This window comes from Anopheles moucheti, chromosome 3, assembly GCF_943734755.1.
Source record: "Anopheles moucheti chromosome 3, idAnoMoucSN_F20_07, whole genome shotgun sequence".
Taxonomy (NCBI): Eukaryota; Metazoa; Arthropoda; class Insecta; order Diptera; family Culicidae; genus Anopheles; species Anopheles moucheti.
This window is the reverse complement of record NC_069141.1, coordinates 77,151,587-77,177,059: the sequence shown is the minus strand read 5'-3', so window position 1 is coordinate 77,177,059 and position 25,473 is coordinate 77,151,587. Positions and strand designations below refer to the sequence as shown.

The following is a 25,473-nucleotide window of genomic DNA, read 5'->3' as shown; positions in this document are numbered from 1 at the left end:
ATTGAAAAAAATGGTTCTTTAAAAAGTGCAAAACAAAAGCAAAACTGTTTTTCCATTGCCATTTGCCGGAAAGGTATCAATGGGGCGGGAACGATAAACATAAAAAGCTATCTGTGCAGTCCAAATACAAATACTGTACTAGATCTTTTTAACATCAATCGTATGAGGAATCTCGCCACGAAGGAGGAAGAATAACAAAAAGTGTGCGGGTTTGAATTTCTATCAAAACGCATGCGCACTTGCACTCGGCGCCCTCTTAAAGCATTTTATGGGCGAATCCCGGTGCTGCAGTTGAGCTTCTGCTGCTGTACAGAGAGAGAACGAAAAAGGAGAACAATCAAACACTAACCAGGAGTATGCCAATGCGCGCTACTATCTCGTGGGTTGTATGTTGATTCTGGTTAGTGAAAATAAACACGTATGCGGGGTAAGAGAGCAAACGTTAACCTCGCTGTTTTCTTTTTTAATTACCCGTGGAGACTAGTCACACTACAGGGATCCCGAAAACAAAGCAATAAGCCATTTTCCCACTAACGAAAAACAACCAAAAGTCAAAGTACATATCCCTTGGCCATACGATTCGTTGCTCTTTCCCTCATCCTCCTACTCCTGTTTTCAATCACTTCTTTAACGCTGGCTGTTGTGTTCTTTTGTTAGTTACACGTGTATAACAGTTTAGTTATACTATGTTCTACGGTTATTATTTTAGTTATAGTTTAATATTCCCAGGGCCCGCACTTTCCCCTCTCTTACGCTCTCTGGCGCGCGCGGATGCCTCTTAGTTGTTTTGCATAGGGAGCTGCATAGACTACTTAGGATTCTAGCTGACACATGACGACAATCGGTGACCGGGACGACTCCTCATCGCTTTCGTAGAAGTATCGTTGTTTCGGCGACAGGCCGTGCTGCAACCGGCGGACGGCTTCCTTTACGAGATTGTTGTTTTTCAGCAGGGTCTGCAGGAACTCGTACGGATCGTCTATCGTCTCGTCGCCTTTCGTCTTCGCCTTGTTCGCTGCCTTCGCCTTCTCCGCACCGCTGCCGCAGACCGGTTCGGACCACGACCGGCACGGTATGTGGTAGGGTGAGGGCCGGGAACTTCGCGTTGCCTGGTGGGCAGGTTTCGCTTTCAGGCGCAGGTTTTCGCGTATTTCATGTACCAGCTCCTCCACCGCCAGCACGTCATTCGTCTGCTTGCTCGGCATGTTGTTGTTAATGCTGCTGCTGCTGCTGCTGCTACCGACAATATCACTGCTGCGTGACGGTGTTTTATCACCAACACTGTTGCTACGGTTGTTGCACCGGTCGCGACTGAGAGCGCGGTCGCACCGTTCTACGGGTTGGGCGATGATTGCAGCAACACAGGAATAGAATCACGTCCAATCAGATACTCACACACGCACGGTTGGCCGTTGGTTTGCGGTCGCAAAACTTTACTGTAACGCGTGGTCAGCAGAAACACTCTTTCATGCAGGACGTTTGTTTTGGCGCTGATGCAATTTCGTTCACCAGTTTCATGCACACTATGCAGCAAATTTTGATTAGGTTTCTTCTATCAAACACCGCTTTAAGCTGCAAAAAATGTCACCCAGCCTACTACGCCGTTTGGGGATGCTCCGTTTCAAGGATCGTTCCCGTTTAGTTGCACTGATTGAATACTTTGCCGCGGTTTGTTGTTGTTGTTGTTTTCGCCGCCGTACGGTAAATGCAAATGATTTCTTTACTCCTTTTCTCTTTTTCTTCGTTCTAATTGAGCTTATAAGGTACACACCACCCGGGTTAAACGCTTTGCGTGGTCGGGATGTTATATTTCTTCTTTTTTATTCTGCGGCACTTTTAGCTATGCTAACACGCCGCGCTACAGGACCGAACCGTTTTTTTGCTGTGCAAAAATGTAACCAGTAACAAACGGTTTTGTTCTCCGTTTGTTGTTTTATCTTCCTTCACTGTACGCTTGGCGTAACTACACACCACCTCAAAGCAACACACAACAAGGGAGAAAGCACCGATGCGCTTTTTCCTTGCACTATTGTGAGTGTATGTGTGTTTGCACAGTGTTGTTTGTGTGAGAAATTTCTCCACAAAAAACGGTTTTCTGGTGCGATAACTTGGTATGTTCCGTTTCCTCGATTCCAACAATACACACTGCCGACGTTTATTTCCAACAACGGACACACAACGTCGTCAATTGTTTTGCCTGGCGTTTTCTTACTGCGTATCAAACGCACGCACACAAACGCTTGGAGACTTGTGTGGAAGGAAGAAATACGCACCGTTTCTGCCTTCCTTTTACGATGGGGCAGATGTCTGTTATGCAGTGGTGGTGGCGGTTTGTAATGCGAAGTCTACTCGGCAGTTTCACTGTTTTTATCTCCACACTGTGGTACGTGGAAAGCATACAATACGAACGAGTACGTTGTTGTATCGCCCTTTTTTCTTCCACTTTCTGCGGGTGAGCCTGAATCACGGTGTTTTACACGATATAGACGCGATACACCTTTAACAAATGGGTATATCCAAGCAAGCTGCTACAGCCGTTACACTTCGACGTTACGCCGTTACTCTGCCTTGTTTTCTTTTTGTGGCTCGTTACGCACGTTACTAATCCCAACAATACGCACACGCACAATTTTCACTGGGGTGGGCCGTCTTTACCCGTGGGGCCAGAGCATAAACTTCTCTTAAACAGCGCTTTTGACCTTAGCCGACGTCACCACACAATCTCTTCGGAGCTGGAGCACAACGCACGGCAATTGGGGAAAAGTAAAACGGCCACGCACACACACACAGACACACCCTGGGCACGGTATCGATTGGGGCAGTAACAGTAACCAACAATAACAAAGCGATAAACACACGGCTCCGAAATGGAAATGTAAACCCCTTTTTTCTTCCTATCGGCCGTTGTAGTAATATTGTTAGCACACTGCTGGTACACACGGTGCGGTTGTATTTCCTTCCCGCGTTCAGCACACTTGCATCTAGGGGCTCCCCTTTGTGAATAACACTAGATGCGCGCCGTCTCGTTCTAGCGCCTCGATTCAAATCAGCCAAACAGTCAAACCAAGCTGAATGCTCTATCTCGTTCACACCACCGCTTTGCTGTGGGATACTTTTCACTTATTATATGTACAAGGAGAGCGAATAGCGACCCGGCGTTCAGATCCTATCGACTCGGACGTGCAAGATCGAATGAACGCATCGAGCGACGACGGTTTGGTTTCGTGTTTACCTCAGCAAGCGCGTCGACCCAGTCGACTGCACGCACACAATCGCACACGCTGTACGTGTAGCTATACGGGCAGAAAACGTCGGCGCGACGTTACACAACACAGTATCGCATTGAAAAACAGCTCATGGAGCGTAGGAAAAGTAAAGGGGTTTACATTCGTATCACCTAATTGCCCCATCATTGTGTGATAAAAGCGATATAATGTTTAAAAGTTTTGTTTTTATACTTATAAACCTTTGCATTTAACTCCAAAGAAATTCCATTCTCCCATTCATGCCGCTTTACCAATATAATACATGTAAAAAAACCAACCCACGAAACGTAAACATCCGACCGTCGCTTTCGAACATTCGAGTAAAACGAAGCCCTTCTCGGCTGGGTGTGTTGGTGTAAATTCTGCGACTGCGCGTTTGTGTTTGCGTATCTCGCACACAACGGTTCTGTAATCAGTACTGTATATTTTTGCGGATATACGCAAGCAAACTAGAATATTATTATTAAAATAGCAATGTAGAGAACAAGCACATCACATTTGCAAAATACACTCTTGCCGATCGAAGCAGCCAGGAGTGTGTGAGTCAAAACCCAAAGCAACATTTCATACGCCCTTTCATCCCGTGCCAGTGTGTGTATGCGTGAGGAGCAAAGTTTTTTTTCATTGTGTGTCTTTCGTATCGACTAAAATGAGAGCAAACACCTTCTTGCCTCGACTTACTCTTCTTGCACCGCCTAAAAAGAAAAACAACAGAAAAAAACACACACACCCATGCAACTTTACTTCAACACGACATTCCATTCCGTTTCCGTTGTTGTTTTTCTTTCCTTTCATCGCTTGCGGGGTCGCACTGCTATCTCTTTCTCTCTTTAAAAAGTAACCTTTCCTTATCTCGCTCGTTCCCAATACTGAATAATGTAAATAAACCTTTCTATAGCAACGATTTTACCACTACAGCCATTGCCGCACAGTGGTTTGCACACCAGCTGCACAGTGCAATCGTGGCCATCTACAGTAAACACCATAAAAATTGTTCATTGCGTTTTTTTTTTCACTTGTCCTCACTATCAAACGGATATGAGACTGAAAAAAACAATAACAGAGCACACACGCACACCGTTGCGGTACTGCATGTCTCTTCCCACACGCGTTCCATTGCTGTTGCTCTCACTCTCCTTTCTCTGAACTATTTTGATCACACAACAGGAAATGTGTATCTGCATCTCGCTCGCGAGCGCACGACGTTGTGCTCGCTCCCGTTTTCGCTACCGATGCGCCCTACAAAACCCGGTGGTGATCGCAACGTAAACATGACCTCGATTTCGTGGTATTGGTGTACAAAATGGCGCCCTCCGCACACACCCCACGCACCAGACGCGGCGCGTTGCTGGGCGGACGGTGGGTGATTGTTTTTGTTTTGTCGCGATCAAAAACACCACCCTCTCTCGCGCCACCGCGGAGCACCAGGTGTTTGGCTGCTGCTGGAGAGATTGTGTGTACCGCGCGGTGTCGGACGCGGACATACTCACACCCCTTCCCCCCCTCCCCTTCCTCCCCCTACTCGCTATGGAGGGGTTGAAAGACATCAAATAGGGGTGATTGAGCGAGGGAAAGAAACCACGGTGCGAGAGATTAATTGAACAAAACGCACAAAGAAGTGGCTGGGAAAAAGATTCCAACCCACTACCGTCGCCCCTTTGGGAGAGGAGTGGGTGGGGATGTATATTGTCGTTTTTGCCGTTGCTGTTTTTCGCCCACGTCCTCTTTCCTGGCCACATTCGTAACAGATTCATCGACGGAATTATTCATCACCGCATCGCATTGCCCCCCAGTAGGTGCTGGGGCCGGTGGTCTTGGCTGGCTCTCTACCACTCTACCATCCCCATTCGTCGGTTTACGGCGTAACGGAACGGAAGTGAATCATCGTACAATGCTAATCGGGACCGGGGGGGGAAGGAACCGGTAATAACTATTGCCAAAATAAACTCAACCACCTCCTCTCCTTTATGGGTGCGCTATCGACTGTCTGTAAATTTCGCATTAAAATGCAGACCCCATTGATCGTAGGAAAGAAAATAAACGATCGTTATCAGTGGAAAACTTGCGCTTATTAGCACGCACTGTACGCTTCATTCGCGTACAACCGGCACCGGAAAACACATCACAGTGTCCGCACTTTAATGGCAGCAGCAGCTGCGGGGATGCGGTGGTCTCGTGTAACTAGTTTTGGCTTCGAACTGGAAAGCGCGTCTGCTACCAATATGGCAAAATGACTCTGTGTGTGTGTGGTTCTTTCAGCGCCCAAGCGCTTTGACCTTTGGCTCAATAGTGAAAGGCGATGAAACGGAGCATAAATTATAATATAAAAAGCAACACAAAAAAGGATGCGTATGTACCCGAGACTCAGAACGTAGAAAAGCACTCGCTCTGCTCTGCTTACACCTCCCAAGATGAAGCCTGCAGGGGCGTTGAATAGCTCACACAAACATGCAGACTGTGTGGCTGGCTTTGGGAGAATGTCTTACAAGACTTGTGGTCTTTTTTTTTTGTTCGAAATATAATCGCATAATTATTTACATGTAGCGCAAAGTTTCTTGGGCACATTGTAACTAAAGTTATACAATGTGGAACCCAAAGTACCTAAAGTACATCCCCCCCCATTGAACTGGTCGAAATACGCAACGAAAGTAAAACCTGCGCTCCATTGTACCCATTTGTACATTTTACGAGCTGATTCGGAATATCCTTCTGGCTTTTTTTTTCTTCTCCCTATGGTGGCCCCGTCGATACCCAGAAGCTGCGAAAAAGGATATCGTTGGCGTTCGGTGTCGCCAACACCAACCGTCCGTCGACCGAACGTTCGTGAACCGAAAGCGCGCTTTCGTACATTTGTTGAACACGGCAAATAAAAATAGCGCGCAAGACGACATCAGGCACGGGGGTTTTTTTTGGGGTGAAGAAAAGCGAACCCACATAGAAGTCGTCCTCAGCAAGCGTACAAGGATCCGTTCAAGGTTACGAACCAACAAACGCCCGTTTGTACATAATGTACGGGGCGCGAATAGGTACAGGCGACCTGAGCAGCCCATCCATCCCTTCCTTAACTCGGTTCTTCAAAATGTGTGTATGTTCGCTATGTTCTTGCCTGCGCTATATCCTTTGGGGGCCGCCGGCTGGCCCGGGTCGAAGAAGCAGGACGGGAAGAGTTTTGTTTGTGTCCCGGGACAGAGTTTTGAGCCATCGCCTGCAGAGGGGTTACTTTCCATTTAACGGACGCAGCAACATCTTTGTGTTCTCTCGAGCAAGGAGAGAAAGTGCTCAGGACAACAACACGATCCAGTTGTTTTCTTTCTTTTTGTGCGATATAATAATCACAAACATCGAAAAAGTATCAGTTTGCAATAGCAACGAACAATTTCAGAATGGTCTGGAAGTCATGGATGCTTTAAAAAGGTCTCAATGGCGATACCACAGTTGCTTCTGATGCAGACTGTGAATGAAATCGATTAGATGTTATTGTTGCTACAATGGTTAAGTTTTTTTTTAGCTCAACTGGAGCTGCAGCTCAATCAGTCTGACAGTAATATTTGTGATTCATGAAACTTCAGAGAATTGTCAATGAAAAGTCTTTCAGAAGATTCATTAATTTGTGAAAAATATTAATGTTTAGATTTACGAAACAGTAATTTTATAAACTGATCTACAATGCACATCCAACAAAATTGCTAAAACAAAGCAATTTAATATACTTTTACAATCGAAGATGCATTGACCTGATCCAGGTGCACCCGCTCTTTCGTTCCCTGTTGTGTTCGGTGCTGTGTCTTAGGTTTAACGAACTGTACAACACAATACAGTTTCGAGCATGAGATGTGGCACTCGTTTCGATTTGTACCCAAAGTATTATTTCGCTTCTTTTGTCTAAATCTAAAGCTTATCTTGGACTTACATGTGATATCGCTGGGTAAAACGTTTTCAATCACAAACTACTGTTGTAAAGCAATGAAGATGTCTGAAAATAAAAGTATAAACGAACATAACTGTAGTTGAAATTAGATAATTAAAATTATAGCAATAATACAGCGACATATTTTTAGATTTTCAATGCAATTTGAAAGGACTTTCGACTCACTATCACCAGCTAAGTTACGATTATTTTTTGTTTCAATATAATCTCCCAAACTTCCTTCATATCGATTTTTGGCGCATTAATTTAACTTTCCGCCATCGTAAATATCGTAACAAAAAACGCAAAATTGTTTCACAAACAACACGCGCACGACGAGGAGGAACACAATGCAATGCGAGAAAAAAAAGAGAAACTCGCATCACAAAGTGGTAAACAAACTGCTTTAGTTAGTGCGTTGTCCTTGTCCACATAAAGGAAACACAGACACAGACTTGCGGGCGAACGTTATCAGCGTTCGCAAGTGTGCGAGTATGCGTATTTATCTTTTGCACAATCGATCGAGCGGATGCGTTTGATGTATTCTTTTTTTTTGTTTGAAGCACAGACACTCACAAACACACAGTGGATAGCAATTTCTACGAACCAGGTGCGGTGGAAAGGGAGTAGATAAACAACAACACCGGCGTTTTATACGTGGAAAGCAATATTATACAATCAGGTTACTTATTTTTAAGAATCATTACAACAACATGATGCACAGTCATGGGTCGTCCTTCATAAATGCCAGTGAAATAAATAGCAGCAGCTTGTAAACCAGCTACTGATAAATACTGATCTTATCTTGGAAAATATGTTGTTTTGCACGAATGTAGGGGAATGTTCCCCAGAAAGCAATCAATAAACAAGCGTGTGCGTACAACATTACGCCGCGGTAAAGATATTCCTTCCCATAAACTTATAAAACATATTGCGATCGACTCAGGTCTTACAGGTTGCGTTCTTTGCGTTGTGTGTATTTATATCTAAGTTAAAAAAAACCCTCCAGCCTCCAGTTGTCTAATCATGAGGAATGTTGTTTATACACTGCTGTACACAGCAATTGCATCATCGGCTGCAAGGCCTTCCACACCTAAAAAAAAGCTGCCTAATAAGAAACGATACAAACTTGCTAATACACACACGATTGATACCACATGTGTAAGGCAAACAAAACCCTATATTTAGCCACACTCTGCACGTGTATATACCCTCCGTGCCGGGAGTCCCCACAGGCGGTGTGTCGGGGAATTCCAGGCGGTCCAAGGTTTTGGTGGGATTTTCCACCGTGTCACTCGTGAAAACCAGTAAAGCAGGGACGAAAAACGAATCATTTTCCCAACGAAATGAATCATGCTGGTGTTCACCGTATTAGTGTATTGCTTAATGAATCTTTTGAGAGGAGTCCTTAGAGCTGCGACGGTTCAATCTACGAGGTACGAAGCGGACAAGATCTTTGGATCGTCTGCGATAACGCTATTGGAATTTTGGATGATTCATAAATCTTTGGAAAAGAGATTCCGTTCGATGATTCATTTAGATTCATAAAACTGAATCAAATTCACCGGTTCCGCATACAAAGTGGCACCAAATCATTTCCGACTATAAAATCACCAATATTCAACATGGAATATGTCGCACGGTACTCTAATCTCTTGCTGTGGTACAGTTTGCTCGGAAGATTTAGCTCAAGCGCCTGAATGTGTGTTGGGTGTGATGATAAGGGCCGCCTATCAAAATGCCAGAGTCCAACCACTCTCCGGACCACTCTACGCAGCCTGTCTGTACGACCACAGTCCCAGGCAGCACAACAACAACACTCACCCATCCACCCACAGTACTCCCCGTTTTTCCTGCCTGGTTAGCCTGGTTTTGCCCTATCAGTTCCCCTTGCTCTCCCAAAAGGGTTGCTGAGAGAGAGAGAGAGAGAGCGAATGGGGAAAAGTATAGTAAACAAACCGAGCGGGGTGTTCATGACTCGGAGTACAAAGCTCCCCACCCTCCACACACACACACACATAACACTCGGTACACACTTTTGCAACTGTGGTCCATGGTTTCCTCGAATGGACCGCACCCCAATCGGCCACCCTTGTTGTTGTATTGTGGTGCGAAAAAGTTTGCATGACGGCGGTGTACGACGACCGACAACAACTCGTGGACGGCCGTGTGAGACACATCAGGTCACATGGATGGCGCGCACCTCGAGTCTCGCTGATGCTCGCTGATGCCGTAACGTAATGCGGGCCCGGCCCTCCGCCCGATGTCTACGGTTTCGCTGCGTTGCGAATTTCAACAATCTCCAGCCGTACACAAAACGACGAACAAATACGTTGCTGATCGATGATCGTGTGTGTGTGTGCCGTTTTTTTTGGTAATTTAAGGGATTCATGTTTTAAGCATTTTTCATTTGTTAACTGATTTACAAACAATTTCACTGGCTTGGATTATGTTTTAAACACTTTTTTTTAGTTCATACTACAGAAAAGACATATAAATATCACACCTCGTTCCAGTTAAAATGACTTGTGCCCCCGGAAGTTCTATAACTTTATAACAAATCCGTAACCATTTTTCTTCGTAACTTTCCTACTTCATTTGCACACTAAGAAGTTGTGTATGCTCCCCGATTGCTTCGCTGGGGCACACATTGCTCGGTAAGACGAACCCCATGCCATGACTTCATCACGTGGCGGGAAATAGATCAAAAAACGCCTGTGTCAAGCCCAACTGCTGTGGTTGCTGTGATAGGAGGGAAAGGAAAAAGACCGATGGACCTCGTGGAACGTTTTCGCACAAAACAATAACAACATTCCTTAGTTTGTAATAAAAGAAAACAAAAGACACCCTCCCCCCCCCCCCCCCCCTCCCCCTGGCTCTCTTGAGCAAACAAAACAAATGAAAGAAACATTCATTTTCGCATCGAAAGAAGAGTCGTGGGGCGGTGTTCTAGTTGGTCGTATTTTACCAAGAGAAAGGAAGCTTATTCATCCCTTAAATGGTGCCAAGTCGAATACGGCTATGTGCAACCCAGCACACAACAAACGACAGTGCAGGAGAGAGAGAGAGAGAGCAGCATTCTGTGATATCTCGTTGCAGACTCTGGTGCATTCGATTGCGATTCGATGCAATGGAATGCACACACTGTGTAACCCCAATTCGTGCCAACGAGCCAACGAGACGATTGGGTTGAGGGTGTGTGTGTGGGGTGTGGGCGCACGTTTGGCCAAGGGAATCCCACGCTTAACGTAGTGTGTAGAGTATGGGGGGTGTTGTTTTTGTTGTTTAAATGCGCCTGAGAAGATTGTTCCACCGTGCAGCGGGCACTGTGTGGAGGGATGTGCCATGCGCATGGCACCATTATTCGGGCACCGTTTGTGAAATATAGTGGGAGCGAAATTTTGCTGAATGAATAAAGCAGTGCGAGATCGCTGACGCTATATGTACTCCACACACACACACACACACACACACACACACACACACACCCGACGACGACCCGGTCCTCGATTGCACTCTCGATTGTAGTTGTATTGGTGTGAATGAGGGGGGGCCAACGTACAAAAAGGTTGAATCTTAACGTACCGATGATAAAAGTTATTGAAGTTGGTTGAAACATCCAGAAATAGGCACTCGAGTTGGAGGTAGCAGGGACATATGGTAAACAAATTTGCTAGTTAGTGATGGCAGAAATACTTTTCCCGTTTAATGCAGCAGATGGAGGGCATCAACAACTGGTAAATGTGGACAGAGACATTTCTCAAAGTGCAGGAAGCCCTAAAACGTTCGAAGATGATGGAAACTGCTGGTGAAACCAGATCGGTATAGGAACTACTACGAGCCCTTGAGACCAAATGATTCTGCAATAACAACAGTGCCAAGGAAATCATAAGATAGGGAATTTTACCAATTCTCGAGATATTGTAGGAAATAGAATATTGGTGGTTCTACAATCTGTTCCAGTAACATAAGAACTTAAAGAGACATTCATTGATTAGAAATCCAGGATATGACCGAAAGACTTCAAAAAGGCATGCAGAACGAGAGATGGATAATGTGCTGATGACGAGGTGTCCAAATGCCCAGAATAAAATTACTATAAATATTGTAAATCTTCTCGGAAAAAAGCCATGTTCTTGGTTGCATTTTTGGCCTTCTTTGATTTTATTTACCCGTACAAAGTGGATAATCAGTCTACTGAGATTTGAACCAATTTGAATTTGAGCTATTAATTTATTATTTGAATTGCCAATTATGCTATTTAACCAGCTAGTCGTTGATCTTAAAATTGCCATCTGTTTTACCGAATAAATAGTTGAAAAGGAAAGAAAAACGCTCTAGAAAAGACGCTCAAGTGCTCTAATTACACTATTGCGCATCTTTTTTCTTATCTGAACGATCAACGTTGCACATTGTGCAATTGGCAAACTGGCGTCTGCTGGGATAGCAAAGAGATTAGACGGGACTACACTACATTGTACGTCAAGTGATAATAAAATTAGTATCTTTACAATCTACAACCGTCCGGTGCGTTGAACGTGTTAAATCCAAACACAAACAGGCATGCTACTACCGCGTTTTAAATGTGATAGCCAATGTCAACGGACAAGCGCTAAAACGATAGCACATTAATCTCCCTGGCCGAATAAACTGCTCGGAAACTGCTGTGACGTTAGGTAGGAAGAATTTGCCATTACTTCTGAGTCAAGTGCAAGATTTGGTGTCTGATTTGGGCATAATGTATTGGTGTGCCCGACACGACGACAACCCGGATCGACATTCCACGCAACCGTTGACCGTTGATGTAGTCGTTATTATTGGCGGAATCACCGGACACGTCGTGGCCCAAAACCATGCTCAAAACACACGCAGCGAAAGTCAACGTTCTTGGCGTTATTTTTGCTGGTTTGGCTTGTTTTTTTTTTATTACGGCGTGAAATGGTACGCCTCTCCACGCTCGGCAAATTCCCTGTGGCAAATTTTGAAGCGATACACGGGCGGGAAAAAAGAAATGAAAATGGAATGAGGCTTTTGTTGGTGCGTTAAATTGGGCAAAACCCCGATCGAATGAAGCGCTCTTGTACCTTTTCCATCCAAGCGCCGCTTGATTAGTGCAGGAAAATGCAGGACTAAAGTTATACAGATTGGAAGTGGATGAGTTCCAGGTTTTTTCGCAAAAAATATAGATGTTTCGTTGTAGTTACAGCTTCTATAAGATTCAGCTTGTTCTATGTTAAAGCTTGTTGCATAAAGTAATATAATTTTCTTCAACAATGTTGCTACTACTGTTAGCACAGATGGGTATTCTATAAGATGGGTTTCTATAAGATTAAGATCGTTTTATTTTAAAGCTTGCTGCTTAACGTAATATACTTCTATGCCATATTTCCACCAGACATAAACTAGCGTTGCAGTGTCTACATAAACAATTAGTGTATTCCATTGAATATTTACATCCGACCACCTACTCCAACAACGTATTTGCGACGTAGTGGCTGTGGTTCGAGAGACGGGTTTTTCGCTGCGCATTTCATGCCACGCGGGCACCGATCGGTACAACCAGCGATTTTGTTGTCATTTCGAACCCCATCTTGTGTGTGTGACGTCCCGCCGGGAGCGCATGTGTGTTTGATTCTTTATTCATCACATCCCGCATTAACCGTTTCGCGATCCGTTCGTTGAACCTCCACGTGCGCCTTAACGCTTTCGCGCGTTGGTAAATTCAAACAGGGCATTCACGGCGCGCGTTAAACGGTAATGTCGTCGTGGCTGGGTTTGCTCTTGAGCAGTTTGGCGAGATTGGCAAGCGTGTGTGGGGTATTTGTTTGCGTTTTGGAACAAATGATACCGTGCAACGGTATCAAGTCACGAATAGTGCATCGTGATCGTGCACCGGCGAAATTGCACTCGCGTTGACGTTTAAATGACAACAGCTGCAAGGGATTGCAAACATTGTACAAAGGATAGTACTTTTCTTATGTCATTATTCACATTAGTTTAAATTTAAACAAAAGATTAATTAAAAAATATAAATATTATCTAAAAAAGGGATAAATAATGCCAGAACTTCCACCATTTCATACACACAAAAAAGCAGGATTGCAACCATGAAGAAATTGTCCAGGAATGTTGAAGCGCCTAACGTGAAGATGTTGGAAAAATGCCAGAAAGTCACCTGTTCCTCAACGATCTCTGTGTCCTCTTCCTCTTCCCATAAATTCCACCGAGTATCATATCTTTTCTCTCCCTCCACCTTCACACAAGGGTAAGCTCATCAGAAGACACCTGTCGCATCAAAACATTATAATAATGCTAAGCCACAGTTCGTTTCCCACAGTCTGATCGTTCCCACTTGTTTTGTTTTGTTTCAAACCTTCCAATTTATGTGTCGGTGGCCGGAGTGGTGTGTGTGTGTGTGCGTGTGGGCGAATGAGCAGGAGGTGCGCGAGCGCGTGCAGGTCGTATGATTCAGCAGCATATACCGGCTTTCTCAAGGTTAATCTGTTCTAAGGTACAATGGCTTCTCGATCGCACGCAGCCGGTGAGGATCTTCGCATACCGGCGGTTCGGGCCGGTTCTTGTTTCGCCCCATAACACAACGGTAGAATACGTTTGTACTCGTCCAAAAGTCCGATGCGTAATAAAAGTGTTGCGCGTGTTGTTTGGTACACACACACACACGCACACACACACAGCAACCCCCTCTCCATCTGCCGGGTGTTTGTTTTTGTTCGGCAACCCCCCGTCACAACAAAGGGCAAAAAAATAACGTAGCGTGTAGCGTAGAAGAATGCAGATTTTACGACCATCTCTCGGCTACACGTGTCAAAATAGAAATTAAATTCCAAACACTTCTCAAGTGCTGATACAGGCCCTGTACCGAACAGCCCACCGTATATCAGAACAAATTGAGTTACATTGCTTTTCCAACACTTTATGCCTGATGGCGAAATGGCGAATCATTCCCGGGAGTCCTTACATGGGGAGGCCGTTGTACTGCCGTTGACCGCGTGATTATTCGTACTTAAAATGTGTATGTAAATGGGGGCTGGCGATAATTCGCTTGCGTCAATCCCATCTGCCCCATCGTCTTACAGCAAACGAACGTAGTCCCCCCCCCCCCCCCCTCCTAAGCATCGGGCATGAGAACTATGAATCAATGACTCCATTTCACACTGTGTGCTCTTGTGCGTTCAAACCCCACCGCACAACCCCTTTGTTTCAATCCGGTCCCAAAACACACCCCTAAATGCTGGTGGGTGGGAGGAGGAGGAAACTTTGCTTCCGCTTACAACGTTAACCTTGACGGCGGTTATTACACTTTGCCTAATCTGCCTGATGACTCCATTTCTGAAGTCCATTCTGCCCGGCCTCCCATAGGTCACACCCACCGCATGGTAGTTGTGTATTTTACAAACTCGAAACAAATTATATTACAACAATTTTTGGAATAATTTTAATTGGAAGCACCAGAATTTATTGATTATAAGGGTTTATAAGCTTATAAGGAATGGCGAGTATAGTCTGGGGAACCGAAGTGAGTGACTGAAGTTTACGAATCGTTGATCATATCCTGTATAACAGGTAGTTTCAAGTTTACGCCAAGCTTCTGTAGACAGGGCTTGGCGAATTTTAAGTTTTGAAAGGAATCATTCTCAGATCCAACTGGGTGACTTCACTACTTCCGGGATGAAAAAAAACCATTTTGAAAACAAACTCCTTCATCATCTTTGGATAGGGTTACGTCTCTAATCTTTACATTTATATGAGTCATTCAAATTAAGAGCAGGTTCTCGAAAGATTCAAGAATCTTAGAGCATCAGAATTGAGATTCAGATAGAGATTCAGATTCAGTCATTCAGTTCAAAGATTGATTCTGATGTATGAATCTATGAGTACCACTGGATACACTTAATATGGACGAAGGAGACCAGATCACTGAGCTGTATCAAGTGAAAAGAAAAGAGTCCTTAGGCATAGCGTGTCGGCAAAATCACTCTCCAAACAACATAATTCTAAAAATAGCTAGAATTCAAGCGATCTGTGATTCAAGATCTTGACCTTGTCTAGCTACACCTGCATATATCGGTGATATACATGTAAGATAATAGGTTAAGAGGAGACTGCTGCAGTTGTGGAGATCGGTTGATTTCTGATATTTGGAAATCAACTGTTTGATCACTTGTTCCTACATTACCCTTATTTCTAGATCAAGGTAACAAGGCGTCAATCACATGATCTCTCGAATATCTTCTAAAAGAAAAAAAGATCTTTTTGGCGATAAAATTGCTCAGGCTAGCATAGCTCGTAGAGTCTCTATTCCTTCGTTAAAGAAGAACAAGTTGCCACAAATGATGCTGGCCAGAAAGATTCCAAGGCCTTAAAAGCTTTCTTGACATCTTTGTCTTATGCTCATTCTAATTTACTTAAGATAAGGTATTGCTGTTTTCTTAGAGAGATACAATGTTTATTATGTTACTTTTTTTTCACAGACGCCATAAATATATCGCGCCAATTAGTCATAGAATCGGCAAAAGCTATTGCGAAGTCGATACTGATAAGAATCGAACTCAAGATTTGATACGCTTGAAGACGTGACGACCTCTAGAACTTTAACACATCCCATGTTAACCAATTTTGTTCATGGCGATAAATTAAACCATGGTGATAAGAGCTCAACTTAACCAGACACCAAAGTTTCTCCGTACAAAAAAAAACACACACTCATAACGCTTGGAAATATGCGACTCCCCGCGAACGGTTCCGGAGCTGTAAACAAACTTTGCGCGGGAATTTCATCATACCAACGCCCCGAGTGTGTCTGGAGCAGCATATGCCTTTCGGTATATGCGTCGAATGTGTGTGCCTTGAATAAACCAGAGGATTTTAACTGCCCTTGTGTCTCGAGGAGGGCAAAAAATACTGCCTGCGCGCAACTCGTAAACGTAAGCGCTCTGGCGAAACTCTGCCGAATGGAATTCAGTTGCAAAAAGGGCGCCTGGACCACCGCCGTCGCGGTGGCTGCGGTACGGGACGCTGTACCGATCCGACCCCCGGCGGGAACCGACACCAAACGGAGGAAGTAACAACAAAGAAACCGGCTTTCTGAGGAGGTGGTTGAAGCAGAATGGAAAAAAACCCGGCAAACACCCGGACGACGATCAAGAGAACGAGGAATGGAAAAGGAAAACATCCAAAACGGGGCGAATGTTGTGATCGAGGCCGCAGACGATCGTACGATTTGTGCTGGTGCTGGCTGTGTTGGAGGTTTTGTTATGGTAAGGGAGGTTTGCAGCATGTTGTTGTTGTACCATCGCCGGCGTTCAAAAAAAACAGGCAACGAGCATGAAAACGGAGTAAAAACCAGCATCGAGAAAGGGGTTTTTTTTCTACAGGTGCCCGTGCAAAATATGGGTAAAAATAACGATCAACAACGGCGCGTTTCAATGCAACTCTCTCGTTGCCGAACCCGTAAGCACACGAAACACATTCTGGCACTGTTCTGCCTGCTTCTTTCGAAGCACTTGTGTGATAAGCGAAGGGAAAAAAGGGAACCTGCTGCAAATGATCTCCAGCTAGGGGTTTGGGCAAACCATAAGTTTTGTATGCTCAGTTCGTTCTTTGTGAAGAACTGAACGAACGGTACAGATCTTGCGTTCTTTTGGGCCTCATCCCTTATCTCGTTCGCTCAACCTACCGTTCCAGGTAGCTCATCACATTTTCCTACATTCGTCGGGTAGTTCGCTCCACCTGCGTTACATTTCGTTCAACATGCGTTACAGATAGTTCAGCTTGCGTTACAAGCCGTTCATCTTGCGTCATTCAACCTACTTCACAGTTCTTGAAATTAGTTTTATATAGGTCTATATAGATTGTTCAAACCGGGGGACTATTAGCAGCAATATAATATGACGAATAAAGTTCGATCGTTCTCTTAAAAAATCTGATCGAATTGGAACAGGTTTAGTACTTGTGACCCAACTATGATCGACACCAGGAGGGGATGGTCGGTTTTGTGGATAACGTTGATTGGAGTTAAGAAATACCTCCAAGATCAATATCTGGAGTTCTATGGATATAACCTTAAGGAAATTCATTCTTACGGAACACTTTTGTCGCACACCACTTCTTCATTTTCTTCTTCTAGTATGCTTTCAAGATTCGGTTATTGACCAGCATTTTTGCCAGTGAACATCACATCCCCCAGGCCGCAATACAACGCCACTACCATCCCACCCCAAAAAAAAGTTCAACATTCGCGGGTTCCCGTCACCAGTTCTCCCAGTTCCTTTATGCCGGACCAACCCGTCTGCGGCTGTTGTGGGGGCCATTCCATCATCACACGACGCACGGTTTTTGTTGTTGTTGTTGTTGCGATCACCACCATTACCTTCCTAGAGGGGTCGGCCAGACAAAAGTGGGCGCAGCAAGACGATGAAGAAGCAAACCAGCAACACTCGCCGTGGCCGTGTGTGTACGCGGTTTTTGCACGTTGCCGCGGCACTTGGTTCTTATAGCCGTGCGGCTTTACGATCTGCTTTTTGCCTGCAGAAAACAGCGAACCAACAGGCGATGGCCAAGCAGCCGTGTGGAGAAGTGGCGTGTAAAAACAGAACGGAAGAAAAATAATAACAAAGCCGGCTGCCGGCAAACGACGGTCATGATGACGGGGTGACTTGAGAACGGGAACGAGAGGGAGAGAGAGAGAGAGAGAGGGGCCTCAAACGCACCGGGGGACCAACGTTGCACCCGTAACCGGCCTGCCAGCCAGCCAGCCGTACAAGGCCAACATACTAAAAGCAGACACGCATCGACGATGGTTACGGGAAGGCAAAAAATAAAGGAAACCCAACCGACAAGAAGATCGACAAGAAGCAGGCCCTCCGCGGCGATCGCAAACCGTGTCGTCGAAGGTTTTTTTTTTCTTTCTTTACTTCGCACCGCTGCTGCTGCAATCGTGCGTTGTGTTTGTTTTGGTCGTACAGTTCATTGAGACGAAGCAGAGAAGGAGCAAGAGACGCACGGAAGACGCAAAAAGGATAATGAGAAGGGTAAGTAAAAGAAATTGGGACTGTTGGTGATCGTGACCGATCGTCTACATTAGACGCTTTTAGGCGCTTTTACGGCACTCGTGAATTTTTGCTGCAACTGCACCGTGTGCTGGCAGTTATTATAACAACAGTGTGTTATAATATAATATAAACGGATGTTAAGGATTAAACTTGATTTGTATACAATCTCTAATTTACATAAGCGTTTGTCCTACGCTTATTTGATATATTAAATACATTCTATCATAGGATTTTTTTATCAATATTGTAGTATAAACAATGTAATAAATTAAGACCATTATCCATCATGAGCCATTCCCATGATTCCCAACAAGTTGTAAAAAATCGTGTTAGGTGAATCTGATTCAGACTCATGAATCAGAATGAATCTTTCAACTAAATGAATGAATCTTAATCTGAATGAAGATTTATAAATCCTCATGTATTCATCAGGAATCCTTAACGATTCAGGAACCCTCAAATATTCATGAATCCTCACTAAAGATTCATATGCATGATTCTTCTCAAACGATTCATTAAGCACAACGCTAGTCAACATAAAAGCACCTAATGTAGACGATCGGCGAAGATCGCGCGCTGATCGCTCCGTCCCCTGTGTAAAAGTTCTCAAACAAAAGTATCCAACTGTAAAGGAATGTAAAGGTATCATACACTTTTTTGATAGCGAAACAATTATCAATTTGTAATTGTCTAATGCATCATTCATAAGGTTATCATAACGTATCAATGGAGTCTTCCTTACGAGGTTAACAGTAAGCACCTGCACCGATTCTAACCAAGTAACGCTTGGCTTCAGATGTTTCTCTCTTTATCACTTCGAACACTCATAATTAAGTGCTAAACTGAACTGAACCTAAAACTCTACCCCTCCCTCCGAAGAGTCAGTGCGTTTCGACCACTAATTAAGAGTTTCAGTCCGATTCTTCAGGGCGCAAGACCCCTCCCTGGTTTACGATGCGTACAAGGTGAATGACGCTTTGGGCTTGGAATCCGTCGTCCATTGCCTTTGCTTGTTACCGTTCAAGTGTGCGTTGAATTCATTTTAACGATGGTTTTTGATTATTTTTCAAGCTAGCTTTTCGGAGATCGGTAATAAAATTGAATTCTATTGCTCTATCGAAGCAAGACGTCGTGCGTGGCATGTTTTTCGCAAACGTTTCTTCATCATCAGCATCAACTTTTACCCAACAAGTATGTCCCACGGGATGGCCAACCACATCAGCATGGCGATGTTCAGTGCAAGATGCCATGCCTTCAACTCACGATGTTATGTCGGAGGGAACAAAACAAACCCCAAAAAATAACGGATGGCCTTTCCAAATGCCTTTCCAACGCAGCCAGCAGCATCCGGAGCCGTCTCGAAGGGACCACAGGGACACCGTGCGGGAGAATACACGAAGAACGCATCTCCACGCAGCCTTTGGCAGCATTCTTCACGTCCAGAGACCACCGATTCCCACATGTACAGCGATGTTGGCAGACTTCTCGGAATTCTTCTCTTCGCTTACGAAAGCGGATCGGTCTCCTTACCGGCGCTTTCCGTCGCCGTCTTTACCGGGCGGGAATAAACAGGAACGAACAAGTTTCTCTCGGTTGTGGATTATATGCGAGATGCGAAGAACTTGTGTAAATAGAGTGGAATGGAAAAGAAAGGGGAAAAAACTACCCCGAAACGGCACAAGAGTTCTGTCCAAAACGAAACCATAAAATCGTTTGCGACCGTTTAATGTGTAGGCATGGGTTCAATGTGTCGGTTTAGCACTTTCCAAACGGTGGAGCAGTGAAATGAAATTATCCGTTGCTATGTTCGGAGCTTGAGTCGCACACTTAAATGGTGGACGAGACGGATAATGATTTTCGTTGCGTTACGGCTAGCAGCTGGTATTGTTTTTAATACTTTAACACATCCTCAAATAAAAAATATCGCCAGACGATGAAGAACATGCTGAATCGCATTAAAAAAAAAACTAGTAAATATACTTCATCCCATTGACAATTAGGCGAATATAGCAAACCAATAAATAAAATTCATAACTGCCGGTGAGGTGCCATAATAAAAAAAAAACCATTGGCCATTTTATGCTTGTGGTGGTGTTGCAGGAAGCTTCATGCGTTACAGAGCTCCGAAAAAGGAAACACATGTTAATGAGAGGAAAAAGAACTGTGGCGTTAAGAAACGGGAAGATTACAATGTGAGAAGAGCCGATTAACCGCAACACGTAGAGCCATGTGACCGCAGCGAGTGGAAGCGAAGCGAAAGGAAGTGTCTATTTAATTTTATGAATGGGGTTTTGAACTTAGAAATATTCAAGGTTACTATCAATAAACGGGCTGGTGGTTGGGGAACGTGATTATGGGAATCTGGCATATTTTCTACGCAGTAGAAATGCTATTATTTAGCTTTTTTTAGAAACAATAACTTCATAAAATTATCAGGACTCAGAAGGAGATGAGCTGTAAAAAAATTATCATTCCATACTCATTGTATGTAAATATGCGTAATTTAACCTGAATTTGACACCAAATAACTAGCATATGATAATAACGAACTAAATATTACAAGAAATATGTTTGTTTGAAATTTACGTACCATCGACCATCGCGCAGTGAAAGACTGCGTACAAAGGAAGCTAGCGCCATCTCGTGAGAAATTACACTACGCACTATGCAGCACACAGGACACAGTGGGGAAATATTGTGCATTATGTTGGACATAGTTACGAAATTCAAATTAAGTATTATTTGTTAATTCCGATGAGGAAAAACTATCAACAATCAATAAATTACTAAAATAATATACATCGAAGGAAGGTATAAAATCTTCTAAGCACTAATGGTCACATTATCGTCAGCTCTACGACAGACACCCTTATCATTTTGGCAGTTAAATAAAATTTGTTGGGTGAATAATTGATATTTTATTCATTTTGAAGCTTTATAAATGGATTGTAATGAACCTTACAACTTCAACTTAAGAATACATATGCGAACATTTAACTTCTTTTCCAACAAAGTGAATTAAAAAATGTTCTAATTTGGATTGATTTTAATTAAGATTGGCACTTTTAGTTTAAGCTCACGGTTAGAAAAACCAGACTTCACCGGAAGCGGTTATACTTTTTGGGTCTGGAGTGGTTTCAAAAAAATCTAGAGCCCGAATTACCCATTTAAATTCAAAACCTCTAAAAATGTAAGCAAAACAAAAAAAGAAAGATAGTTATTTAGTAATTTTTCGTCCTTTTATCATTCCCTTTTCGTACTACAATAGCAGCAGCAGCATGCATAAACAATCGATCTTATTATGTTGTCCGACACTGTAACTGTCAAAGTATCTCATCAACGACCGCCCGCCGTGATGTAAAAAAAATGTCAAAATAAACCATCTAGAAAACCGGTGTATTGCGAAGGGCATAATTTACCGAAACAACATGTTTCTATCGATTTAGAAAAACTTAACAAAACCATCACAATACAGCTATCGGCAACACTGTACGTGAGACAGGAGGAATCGTTACTTTACGGCGCTGATCAAGAGCAGCTACCAGACATAATTCCTCAGGCGCGACAACTAGAAGAGTTGATTTCGTAACTTCTTGTTATCACAGCAATCCGAACCACTCGTAACTGTGTTGTGCAGCGGGCAGTTCAATCAACAACAAAGCAGTAGGCCAGGATCCTGCCGATCGGAAACCATGAGTGGATATTTGTTTCGAAACTACGGCAGTCGCTACATTTCTGTGAGTCGAAAATTGTGCTGCACTGCACGATGAAATCTAGTATGCGAAAATTCACTTTCACTTTCAGTTCTGTAAGCAATACATGCTAAAAATAAGTTTACTCAGATCGTTGAGTACCAGTTCGAAACAACACCAAGCAATATCGGCCTCATTATATCATTTATTAAGCTGACGTATCATTTCTTTGTTGTTGGGTTTTTTTCCAGATACTTAGTCGCGTGTGGTCGGGAAACTCGCAATTGATGAAAAACTCAGAAGCAAACTTAAGAAAAACACTCGAGAGCAAGTTCCCTCAGGTAGGTGGCAGCAGATTGATAATAATACAATAGTGTCATCCCTCGGTAAAGGGCAACGGGTCGTTGATCGATCGTTGTTGAAGATTACCTTATCAGCAGCTTGGGCTCAATACACAATGGCACTCAAATTACGTTTTGTCTTGGATTTGCAGGCAAAGAACATCGTTGTTACCGATATCTCTGGCGGCTGTGGATCGATGTACGAAATATTCGTTGAAAGCAAAGAATTTAAAGGACTGTCCACGGTCAAGCAGCACCGACTAATAACGGAAACACTCAAATCGGAAATTAAAGATATGCACGGTCTCCGGATACACACATCCATTACTGAGTAATGATACGTACGTCCATTGTACAAAGCATAATGCGCATAAAGCATTAATTTACTGCTGATCATCAGGCTATGAATAACGATAGTTCGTAAGACGTGACCGTACCTATTCTAAATTGCATTGAAAATTAAATAAAACGATCATAAACACATACCTTGTTGCAGCAGATAACTTCACTTATCACACGCGCAGCACCTAGCACCAACACAGACAATAAAGCAACAATGAACGATCGAATGACGAGAAACTTTCCGAAACAGAAATCTGCACGGCACGGCCAGTGGTTATAAGCGACGATTAAAACGCAATGTTCTTTTCCTGTTTCGTGGAAATAAATGAGCACGCTATTGTACACTTTGAATGCTGACCACAGAGAATCGGTTATCACTTATCAGAACCACAGAGACTTTCAAACGATTATCAGCATTTGAACCGTGTCTTTCAGTGCGTTTATGCGCGGAGAGGATACGTAAGTAAACAATTGTTATTTGCGCTTTTGTTTATCAAAGTTCACTAAGGGCTGCCCCGGTGGACATCGAACTGACATTTGACAAGATAGTTTTTCTTCATTTTAATGCATTTCGAATATCGCAACGGATATCGTTGGTATAATCTTGAATTATGTAGAAAAGCTTTGCTCGAACGCTTAAGCAAGAACGTATTGTAGTGAAAATGGTTAAATGCTTCAATGTACTAGCAGATTACATCTTCCTCATCTGTGGTTTACTTCGTCGTACCAGAAACTTTTTGCTTAGCAGCTGCGCTTCGCAAGATGGACGCAACATCCACAAATGGCCAATGTTCGGTTCCGGCTGAGGTGTCTTCAAGAAATATCTGTGCAACATAGAATTTAGACAAAATAATGGTCATATTTTCAAGAAGTTTCCATCTACTCTTATGCTCTATTCCAGACAACCAGCTGGCGCCAAATCATTTATCTGAGAGAATATGTTTCAAGTTGGTAATTGTAATAGAGATGGAGAGATAATCCATCTATCCGCTCCAGCTGAATATTCGTGTTTGTTAGGTTAACTGTACAGATATGTCGAGCTCAAACGTCTCAAATACTTACGTCTTCATACTCAAGTTGTGCCGAATAGAGTTTTGCCAGGATTTGATAGCAAACTCACGATAGTATGGATACTTGTCCATAATAAAGGAGTAGATTTTGCAGAGTGGCAACTTCTTTTGTGGAGAAGCGCTGATGGCTTGTATGATTAGCTGGGAATAGCTGTAAGGTGGTCTCTCGGCATGAATACGCGGTACTACTTCTTCATTTGAGAACAACGGATCTAACTGAAATTTATTTAAGAAAACACATCATATCATACACGTATACTTTAATCAAAGCCTAACAATGTCAATACTGACCTGAGACTCATGATAGTTGCAAATGCTGCTCTTCTTCGGTACAGGCACGATGATTGGTTTGTTAATAAAACTTTTGAAATGGATTACATCCGTTGTGCTTGGAAAGCGTATGATGCAGCTGCAATAAACGAGGTATAGTACATTAACTACTTGACAATAATAAAGCTAAACAAAACGAAACACATTACACTTACTGTTGAGGTAGAATATACGGTTGCTCTCGTTTACTGTAAAACGTTTCATCAATCATGATGCCATTCTTGCTCAGACATAGCAGGGTGAAGTTTCCATCCGAATCGTACGTAACAGCGAAGTGTCTTCGGGATATTCGTTTATTGGAACCAGCGGGGAAGATCTGCGGCACTGCCACATCCGTTGTACGTCCAACCGTGGTCGGCTTGTCATTCAACAGCATTATATAATTTGCGCTGGTCAGCTGCGAGATCATGCCCGGACAACTGGCACGGTATGAGCTTATTAACGATCGTAAATTCTCGTTCGTCGTTTGACAAATCGACATACAATCACAGTGTGGAACGGGTATCGTTTTAGCCTCAAGACTCAATGAATAGGGATTCATTATAAACGGCATCCTGCAATTGTAAAGCATCTTAATTTTAGTAACCGTGAAACAACCTAAAATCATGTACAACATGGAATAAATTTTAAAGCTCAGTCACCTGAGAGTTTGTAACAGATTCCTTAATCTTAGTTTTGTACACAAAGTCTCTGTTCAATGTTCAAATTGTGAGTCTAGGCAAAAGTCTTCCGAGAGTTAATGGAACAATATTCGATGGTGAACGATCTTACACTGTGGCCGATTCCCATACATCAACTTCAAGGCAATCTGCGATAGCAAAGACAACACTTTGGCAATCATTTCGCCAATGCAACACTTGAAGGGGAGCATAATGAAAAGCATTTGACAAGCAATGAAGCAAGCGTAGATTCTGGCGACTTCCTGAACAATCCACAGGATGGATTTGGACTTGGACAGTCCTTGAAGTTAACACTTGCCATAGTATCAAAAGGTACACATTGGTAGAACCCAGCGTGCGCGCATTCTCATTAAAACTGGTTAATTGCAGTGCAGACTGCTACACTTTTACTGGAAGAAATCAATGTTTGCGAAATCGTTCCAGCACAGATCGACAGTAATCTGCTGGCTCGCGATAGTTTAACCTTTATAACTGCTTTATAATAAATTTCCCGCACTGATTGCTCGGTGAACATACCTGTGTTCTTTTTCTGCAGATCACTTGAACTGATTGGTGGAATATTCTTGATACTATTAGAAGAAAGACAGGATTTACTGGATCAGGGACATAGAATGCAACAATGGCATTGTACGAACTTTATCCCATATAAAACACACACAAAGCCTACTACAAAACTAAACCATACGAAACCACGCACACGTCAAACTTTGAACACTTCGGCAGCACCGCCTGTTTAGGTCGAAAAAAAAACTTTTTGGCGGGTAATTGATATG

At 43.4% G+C, this 25,473-nt stretch overlaps 3 protein-coding genes across 4 annotated transcripts in view; 1 reads left to right on the top strand and 2 right to left on the bottom strand.

The window, feature by feature from the left end:
* The window catches only part of LOC128303654 (xaa-Pro dipeptidase), a 51,538-nt gene extending 28,540 nt beyond the window's left edge, over positions 1-22,998 (bottom strand). The window contains exon 1 of one of the 2 annotated variants that reach the window (XM_053040693.1): positions 22,765-22,998. The gene's annotated coding sequence lies outside the window, so the exon portion shown is untranslated. Of the gene's footprint in view, positions 1-7,176; positions 7,242-22,764 lie in introns of those variants that run through there. The other variant, XM_053040692.1, reaches the window with a different exon arrangement.
* LOC128303656 (bolA-like protein 3) lies at positions 21,619-22,752 on the top strand. The gene is made up of 3 exons (XM_053040694.1): positions 21,619-21,982; positions 22,189-22,278; positions 22,431-22,752. The coding sequence occupies exons 1-3, from the start codon at positions 21,938-21,940 to the stop codon at positions 22,611-22,613; spliced, it is 318 nt and encodes a 105-aa protein (XP_052896654.1). The 5' UTR covers positions 21,619-21,937; the 3' UTR covers positions 22,614-22,752.
* A 313-nt stretch (positions 22,999-23,311) lies between the features above and the next one.
* On the bottom strand, positions 23,312-24,591 carry LOC128303018 (forkhead box protein K1-like). Its single transcript, XM_053039871.1, has 4 exons — positions 24,176-24,591; positions 23,982-24,099; positions 23,683-23,906; positions 23,312-23,444 (listed from the first exon to the last, which is right to left on the bottom strand). Exons 1-4 carry the CDS (start codon positions 24,589-24,591, stop codon positions 23,312-23,314), a joined length of 891 nt encoding a protein of 296 aa, XP_052895831.1.
* Between the last annotated feature and the right edge of the window lie 882 nt (positions 24,592-25,473).